At 33.8% G+C, this 9,262-nt stretch overlaps 2 protein-coding genes across 2 annotated transcripts; both read left to right on the top strand.

The window, feature by feature from the left end:
- On the top strand, positions 294-3,250 carry LOC109332287 (la-related protein 6C-like). Its single transcript, XM_019567225.1, has 10 exons — positions 294-807; positions 1,119-1,200; positions 1,316-1,410; positions 1,499-1,570; positions 1,665-1,744; positions 1,850-1,928; positions 2,031-2,078; positions 2,167-2,235; positions 2,336-2,464; positions 2,903-3,250. The coding sequence occupies exons 1-10, from the start codon at positions 502-504 to the stop codon at positions 3,152-3,154; spliced, it is 1,212 nt and encodes a 403-aa protein (XP_019422770.1). The 5' UTR covers positions 294-501; the 3' UTR covers positions 3,155-3,250.
- LOC109332705 lies at positions 7,785-8,669 on the top strand. The gene has a single exon (XM_019567725.1). The coding sequence runs from the start codon at positions 8,088-8,090 to the stop codon at positions 8,502-8,504; it is 417 nt and encodes a 138-aa protein (XP_019423270.1). The 5' UTR covers positions 7,785-8,087; the 3' UTR covers positions 8,505-8,669.

The raw sequence follows: 9,262 nt of genomic DNA, 5'->3' as shown, positions 1-9,262 counted from the left end.
ATTGGATCCTCAAGGTCGATGATTCGATTCTTGGGAACGACACTTGTTAGAAGAGACAGCCATAAACCCTAAAATAAATTAGTTTCTTACCGGAAAAGAAAGGTAAAAGAGTACCATTAGTAATAAAAAGATAGTAATATAAGGACTGACATATTTCTAGATAAATTAAGATGCATGTCAAGTATTCTGGATTAATTTCTTAATACCATATGAATGTGATAATCGTAAAATTGAAAAGCTAAATATGTTTCAGCATAATAACTCCATATTAGCAAAGTGGAAAATAGTAACCTGAAAAAGATTTAGTCAAAAAGGCCACAAGTAACGGTTGCTTTCTGTGAACCAGGTTCCACTCTTTTGGCGCGAAACGTGGATTCAATAACGAAAAATAAGCACTTATTAAGCTCTTCAAGGAAACGCTACTTTTCACATATACCACAATCATTCATACACACAAATAGAGAAAAGAGGAAAATTTGAAGAGAAAAAAAGAAGAACAAAATGGCACAGGCACAACCTGAAGAGAAAATCCATGATACCCAACAACATGAAACAATCAATTCTAGCTTCAAATTCAATGCACAAGCACCTGAATTTGTGCCAAGATCACATACCGAGATGCCAATTTCTGGTTATTACTACCCTTGTTTTCAGATTCTTGGTGGCTCTGCTGATTCTGATTGGTTCTATGTTGGGGACCAGGACCCCACTACCTGTTTGATCCCTGCTCCCAATGTGGCTCTTCCTAATTGTTCCAAGAACACTAGTTCTCTCACACCTGATCTTCAGCAAAAGATTGTCAAACAGGTGAAATCCTTTTCAAGTTTCAAACTTGAAATCATTTCATGTTAAAATTTGCATTTTTGCCTTGTGGGGTTTTCGGCAATGTTTCATGTTGGATCATCTTTGATTGCTTTGTTTGGATTCTGTGTTAAGCTAATTGTTACGTGTATTTACATTGCGAATGTGTTGAAAAATTAGATCTGATTAAGGGATCTGTTTGGCTGAAATCTTTGATATAGAAATCAGTTATGGAGGTTTTTATATGAAGTTTGTTATTGTAGAATGTGAGGGTGTCATTGCTTATGAAATTTAATGATGGTATGATTGTAATATAGGTGGAGTATCAGTTCAGTGACATGAGCTTGCTAGCAAATGAATCTTTTCAGAAACAGATCAATAGAGATCCTGAAGGTTATGGTAAGGATTTGGAACGTTGTTTATCAAAACTTAGATTCTATTAAAGGGTTTCCCTCGCTCTTGATTCCAAGATTGGGATAATCGCATTGTTGGATGTTGATTTTTTATGTGACAGTTCCAGTAACACTCGTTGCTTCCACCAAAAAGATCAAGTCCCTCATTAGTAACATTCATTTGCTTACCCAAGCAATCCGTTCTTCTTCAAAACTTGTAAGTATGTTGGATGAATTTGCTGGTCATAATAGAGGCATTATTTTGCTATTCTTCAGTTTGCTTTCTGACAATGCAAAATTTGAAGGTTTTGAGTGCTGATGGCAAGAAGGTTAAACGTAAACATCCTTTCACTGAAAAGGAGAAAGAGGACTTGCAGGTATGAAATGAGATGTTTCTTTTTTTGTCCACATGGATCATACAATACTTCTAATTGTAGCTTAATGCAAAGTGATCCTCTATTCTCTTTGCAGTCTCGAACTGTTGTGGCTGAGAATTTACCTGATGATCATTCCCATCAAAATCTTCAGAAAATCTTTAATGTAGTTGGAAGGTAGATTTCTTTTGTGCCAACCCTTTATTTTGTTACATGCACTGTACTTAGTTGCTGTTCTTACATTTAAAAAAAAAGCGTAATTGATGATTGATCCATGAACAGTGTGAAAACTATCAGAATATGCCATCCCCAGGAATCCAATTCTTCCCGCCCAAAAGGTGATATCTTCATCAGTAACAAGGTACAGAAACAAACATCATACCTCATTACTGTGTTTTCTTGATAGTTAATGTTGTTAAGTGTTATGAGATTTTCTAACCGTTTGTTATTTGTGTCACTCAAGATCCATGCACTTGTGGAGTATGAGACGTCAGACATTGCTGAGAAAGCTGTAAGTAAATTCCTCATGAACTGTGGTTTTAAGATACACATGATTCAATTATTATATGAGTAACAAGATGGCCTTGTGTACTGATTAGGCTGAGAAATTAAGCGATGAAAGGAATTGGAGGAAAGGGATGCGAGTAAGGCTGCTGCTTAGATGCTCGGTATGTACATGTGTACCAGATCTCATTGCTATTTTGTTTCTGTTGCATCTCTTGAATGTCATATCATTTTTATTTATGGATATGTGATGTAAATTTGCAGCCAAAATCTGTTTTGAAGAGTAGAAGATCAGACTTTGATGGCTATCTAGATGATGACGATATTCTATATTCTGAATCTGCTGAGGATTCTTCTCTTCCAAACAACACTGAATTGAATGCTGAGGCTAATGTAAGTGTTACTTCATGTATAGGTACTCAAACCAGATGTGTTAGTCATTCCCTTCAATTCTGTTAGTCAGCTATATCTTATAATTCAAATCTCGAATGCAATATAAGTTCAGGGCATTCTTACAATTCATACATGCATGAAAGTAAGATCTGCAAATCAAACTTTATGAAAACATGTACTCTTATTCCTATACTGATCCTTTTCTCTTGAAATGTAAGTTTCTTTTCTTCGTATGTTTTCTAGATTATGATAGATAGCATGAATATATAACTTTCATAGACATGCTCTTTCTAGAAAATGATTGCATAGGGTCGCCAGCTACACGTCCCGATTTCTCGGCATGGACCCATAGTACATGCTTTGCTTATCAGTTTCATTTCAATCAATGTGACTAGTCCTGAAATGAGACCTTTGTCTTGGATTTGGTAACTTTTGAAGGTTGAAGAAAATTCAGTTGGAGGGAAGAAAGGATGGGCTAGAGGACGTGGGAAGGGAAGAGGGCGCACTCAAAGCCATGCTGGACGTGGCCTACTCGCCCCACCATCTCAACAAAGCAGCCTTGTCCCGTGCGAAACATCTACTAAATCCAACACTAAGGGCCCAAGAATGCCAGATGGAACAAGAGGTTTCACCATAGGTCGTGGCAAGCCGATTAGTTCATCAGCTTTAGCCAGTTCACCTCAGGAGTAATTGGTATTTCTGAAGTTTTTCCTATAAGCTTTGTAGTGAACTTCAATGGAAATTTCTTTGTATTTCTCAGTCTCACCACAGTATTCAAAAGCAGCAAAACTGATTTAAAAGTCCATATTGTGGGCTGCTACAGAGGTAGTTCCAAATTTTTTTGATCTTGACCAATTTAGTAATAATTCAAGATGTATAGTGTTGTATGGGATATGATGGCGGATCATGATGACGGCAGCCACACAGATCCCAAAATTTGCTTTCTTAGCTTGCAATATGATGAGGCATATTGTTTTAATGTCAATTAATCAGTAGTTACTGTTACTGTACACTAAAATGTTTTGAGTTTGAATAAGAGGTTTTGGAGTTAAGATTATCCTTCTCTGCCTCACTCCTATTTTTTTATTCTCTTGAGATCAAGAAATCTTTTATTATCTTTTATTCATTATATATGCTTTATTTAATTGCTTGTTGCCAATGATGTATAATGATTATTTCCGTTGCATCAACAATTAGAATTAGAGTTAATTGGTAGATAGCTCTTAACCAAGTGCTACATTTATGGTGAAGTTCGATGGAACTTATAACTTTGAATTGTGGCAAAGGATTGTGAATGACGAGTTAGTTAGGGCAATGTCCGTGAAAAGCACTATGCAAGAATAAATCAGATGAGTTGAAGGAGAAAGAATCACAATGATATTATGGTGGGGACCACAATTGTGTTGAATCTAGAACTCCAACAGTACATGTATTTGATTGAGACCAATATGAAGATAGGGATTCACATGTTGAGTGAGACTCTGAGACAAATGCTAGCAATATCTCTCTAAATTATGAAGAGGATGATCTCATTTGAGATAAGAAAATGTCGTTTTGGTATATCCATGATGTCATGTGGAAGTTGTTAATTGCAAGGAGATCCATAAAAGCACATGAGCCTAGCTAACTTCATGTAGGGTGTTACATGCATGGACTTGGATGCATGGTATAACACATACATTGGTGGAGATGTAGAGTATGGCATGGACATGGACATGGACATGGGCTTGGATGTAGTGTGACACAAGTATTGGTTGATATTAACACAAGGTGTGTGTTGTGTGGGTATCCTCCTTATAGTAGAGTATGATAGTTATTTTGAATTATGATTGTCATAGTGGATAATGGTGGTAGCGGTTGAGACTTTCTAAGAAAACTTCATGGTTCAGTTAGGTTGAGTATTGAAAATAGTGGTTGTTGGTGAACTTTGGTTTAGATGTTTCATAATATTTAAAGACTTCCTAGCAATAGAGAGTTAGGCAATGTGTTCCATTAAATGGTGATATAGGAAGCTACGCTACTAGTTTGGAGAGCTAGGCTCTTGGTACATCTAGGGATGACAAAAAATCCGTACCTGCGGGTAAAACTCGTACGGGTACGGGTAACAAATGAGTACCCACGGGTTTTACAAATGAGTTTTTTAAATTACAAGTAGTATAAATGGGCGAGTATGAGCATTATGGTACCCGTGCCTACGGGTACCCGTTATTTATATGATTACTATATTATCTTTAATTAAAATAAAAAGTTCACTATCCTAACATTCATTATACTATGTATTTTTTTTCCTTGTACCTTTTTTACATTTTTTATCTTGTTTACATCTTTTATTGAATTTGGTGGTGAAACACCCTACAAATATTATTGCATGTTTAGAAACACACACGTCTTGCAAAGAAAGTATATATTTTTTGTTAAGGAAATGAGAACATCAAATCACACAAATAGAAAATACTAATTGATTTAGCATTATTGCCAAATATTCAATCAAAAGTCACAAAAATAATTAAGTTTCATATCATTTGAAACATAATAGAAGTAGGAAGTTAGAATTTAATTTATAATATAGGAAACCCGCAGGTACCCGTACGGGTACAGGCAAGTATGAGTAATGCTCGCATATTTTGAAACGGGTAGCGGGCAGCTACTATCCGTGTCCGTTGCCATCCCTAGAACATCATAAAGGATATCCAAAAAAGCTTACGTTGAATAAGGAGTAGACTCTCGTGTGAAAGACTTGGTAAAAAGAGTTAGAGATTAAACAAGGTAAAGTTGGATATTCGCTAAAGTAGAAATTGTTATGTAGGTTTCCCAAGGAGCATGATATTCGTATATTAAAATCAAGATGAAGATTGTTGGTGATACTTGACATATATTATTGTAAGAAGTTTCATATTGCCTTAGTATTTGAATTGAGGAGGGATATCATTGTTATATACTAGACTCAAGTTTCTTATTAAATTTACACCAATTATAAATGTCAATTAGAAGCACAACGTCTATGAGTGTGCTAGTGTGCTAGAGCTGGAAATCTTTATTCTCTTATAATATTGTGGTAACAATTGTTTGAATCTCGTTAACAATTTCTTTTATCTTCTATTTATTTTTATGCCTTTTATTTGATTGTTTGTAACCAAGATTGTGCAATGATCGCTTTCGTTGTACCAACAATTGATATCAAATCCAATTTGTAGATGACTGTTAACCTAGGTGCCAAATTCATGATGAAAAAGTTTGGTGGAACTAGTAACTTTGGATTATGGCAAAGGAGGGTGAAGGGGCTGGACAAAGCCGATCAAAGACATTGCACAAGAATAAACCAATTACGTTGAAGGAGAAGGAAACACTATGAGACCATGGTGAGGACCACAACCATCCTGATCCACAATCCAAAAAGTCCATGCATTGGATTGGGACCCAGGTGAACATCAAGTTCTAAGTTCAATATAGTCATTTTTCTAGCTCGAATTCGACTTGAATTAAGTTTGTGAACTATTCCACTCAATTTATAAGTTTGAATTGGTTTATTTTATTAGGAATTCGTGAATTGCTAAGTTCAACATATTAGTCCGATTAGTTTAGTTCGTCGATTGAAATGATAATTATATATTTAATATATATAAATTTTAAATACATATATGTATAAATTTAAAGAGAGAGATATGTGTATATACAGAAATGGATTGTTATCCGGATTTAAAATCAAGATTTTCATGCAACAACCTTACTACCACATGAAGGCTAACACATATAATATAAAAAACTATATAGTTTATGGTCAATGCTTCCAAAGCATGCAAACTACTATAGTAGAGTAACGTCTGTGTTTGGAACCTTGCGGCCTATGACTCCAGATGCGTTTGTCGAATGATTCCACTGCCCGAAACACTATTGTTCTCCAAGTGTCTTGTTGCAGTCAAAGAAAAGTGCCTAGAAAGAAGCCCGCCTCTCCATGAGGGGTTTTTCTTGGGGTTACCCCACTCTTCCACCGAAAAAATTATTAGCATTCTTTAATTCCCCTTTACATACTTATTTTCAAAGAAGTTTTGTTACCTTTAACCCTTAGTTAACTTAAAATAAGTATATATTGAAGAGAAAAGGATGTATACTTTCATAGTTCATGAGTTTTTTACGTTGTTATTGTATCATTCAACATTCATTCTTCATTAGTATTAATTCTTTAAAAAAATCTCAATGAAGGGTGACTAATATACTAATTATGTATGATTTTTACACTATCAATACATAAACATTGCACTCTATATTGAAAAGTTAAATTTACTAATTTTTGGAGTACTAATTCATCAACTTTCCACAATGAATTATTCTTAACATGTTATTATTTTCCACTTTAATACTTTATAGTTCCATTTTAACATGTGTCTAGGATGATAATGGATACACATGCCTGAGACTACCCACCAGTACAATTCATAACGGTCAGGTTTAGTTCCGTGTTTTAGGATCCATAGGCAATAGGGTTAAAGATTTTAAAACCTTCTACTGAAAGAGGTACAAATAATGATATACTCAGACTTGCATGTACAGAGTCACAATTTCTAAATCCCTAAATATATTGAGTAACATAAATGTAATGATGCTAATTCTAACTTTGAAATTAGATTTATAATTCATAAGTATAATATGATGATAAATGATAATTGTAATGTTATGTTTTCAAACAATTATATTACATTGTTAATTTATAGTATGATGTTATGTTGATTTAAATATTTCTTGCTAAATAGTTTTTTCCTTCGAAGCATTGACTTAGTTTTTTAGTGTTTGTTTGAGTAAAAAAAACTGTGTTAGGTGGAAATTGGATAAGTTGTTCTTAATTGTTTTTATTGAAAGAGAAGGTTTAAAACATTGCTTTGAATTTTATTTTTTTAACAACAAATATACTTGAGGTAATTCTGTAGCATTTAAGTGGTACGCACTTATTTTCACCACCAAACCAACACTACTTAGCAATTAAAAAAAAGGTCATTATTTTTTTTTTTTTTTTTTGCACATCTTTACCATCTATTATATGGAAATCTAATACTTCACAATAAACTCAAAACAAATATACTTTATACAGATAATTCTATCACATCTAAGTGGTACATTGTGTTTATTTTCAACACCAAACCAACACTATTTAGCAATTAAAAAAAGTTATTACAGTAAGTTAAGAAACTTACTATACATTTTCGTAATTCATTTTATGAAAATTTAATGGTTCGTATAATTTGAATTAATTAATATATTCAAATCATTAAATTTTCATAAAATAAATTATTAAAATGTGAATTTCTTTTTAAATAAGTGGATCTCGAAAAAGTTCAAATTTTTGCTCTAATTTTGGTCAAAAAGAAAAAAGTTCACAATGTCAAATTGAGGTATTTTGATCACCCCTTACATGTTCCAGCTTTATGGTTCAATAACTTGAACTTCCCCTCAAGTCATTTCTCTTCCCATCATGTCTTCCTCCTTCCTGCTCCTTCCTTCATAAACCCAACACACTTAACATTTTGAACACTCAAAACCATAATTTTCCTTAAAAAGCCACAATTTTGAGTTGTTTTTTCTTTCTTTCAAAAACCATAAGCCTCAAAATCCAAAACCTTAAAAACCTCAAATGTCCACACCAATAGTGCAACAGCTACTACCACCTCCTCCACTCATAGAAGTGACCCAACAAGCTTACCCGACCCATTTGGGTAACGGGTCGGTTGGACCCGTTATTGGTGTCCTTGCTGTTATAACTGTTCTTGGTGTCATAGCTGGCTTCATTGGTAGACTCTGTTCGGGTCAAAGGGTCATGGGTCACGGTGGCTATGATATTGAAAGATGGGTCGAGACCAAATGCTCCTCCTGCGTTGACGGCAGAACCGCCCTTCCTCCTCCGCAGCAATCTCTTCCACCGCCACCGCCACCGCCTGAAAATGACGCTACCGCATCCTCGATGGAGGCCCCACAAGAACAAGTGATAGAAGAAGAAGAGCAACAAACAACTGAAACAAGGGAAAGTTCACATGGGCACAATAGTAATTAGCTCAATAATGTTCTTTTTGTTCAGTGCTGATATTGTTACAATCATTGTATTGAGAGTTTGGGAATTCTAATGTTTTTTTAGTTCAGCTGTTTTATGTTTTCTGCATTTCTTTTTGCAATGGAATTTATGGAACTGAACTTGGTCGATGTAAATCCATGGGCTTTGAAGGGCAGAGATTTTCCTAGAATGTGAAGAAGAAATAAAGAGCTATGAGCTTATTTTTGCTAAGAAATGAATATATAAGTGTTATTAATATTATATTAGTTACATTTACTTCAATATAGTGATACAATGATTTGCTAACTAAGTTGTATATCATTATCATCTGGGTCAAATGTTATGATGATCTAACAATTTGCTAATTAAATCGTATATTAATTAAGTTATGGAATATCAAATATTTATATCACATGCACAAATTTGATTTAATACATAGCTAAACACAATGTTTATTAAACACAATGACATATTTTCATCCAATTAAAATAAAAGTTTAAATTTAATTTTGTCATTAATTTAAGGTTATGACGAATTTTTTGGTACATAGGTTACGAATTTAATCCCTCCTGTTCTAATTTTACCACTTTAAATTACTTAAATATTAACTTTTTACAAACTTCGATCATTCTATTTATGGATTTAATATGTATATACTGATATCATAAATGTTTTTTACACTATCAGCAAATCAGCTTTTATTTATATACTAATTATCATTAATTCTCAAATAAAAATAATACTAATCAATAATAGATGAT

The sequence above is a fragment of the Lupinus angustifolius genome, chromosome LG18, assembly GCF_001865875.1.
Source record: "Lupinus angustifolius cultivar Tanjil chromosome LG18, LupAngTanjil_v1.0, whole genome shotgun sequence".
Lineage (NCBI taxonomy): Eukaryota > Viridiplantae > Streptophyta > Magnoliopsida > Fabales > Fabaceae > Lupinus > Lupinus angustifolius.
This window is presented reverse-complemented; position numbering and strand designations above follow the sequence as displayed.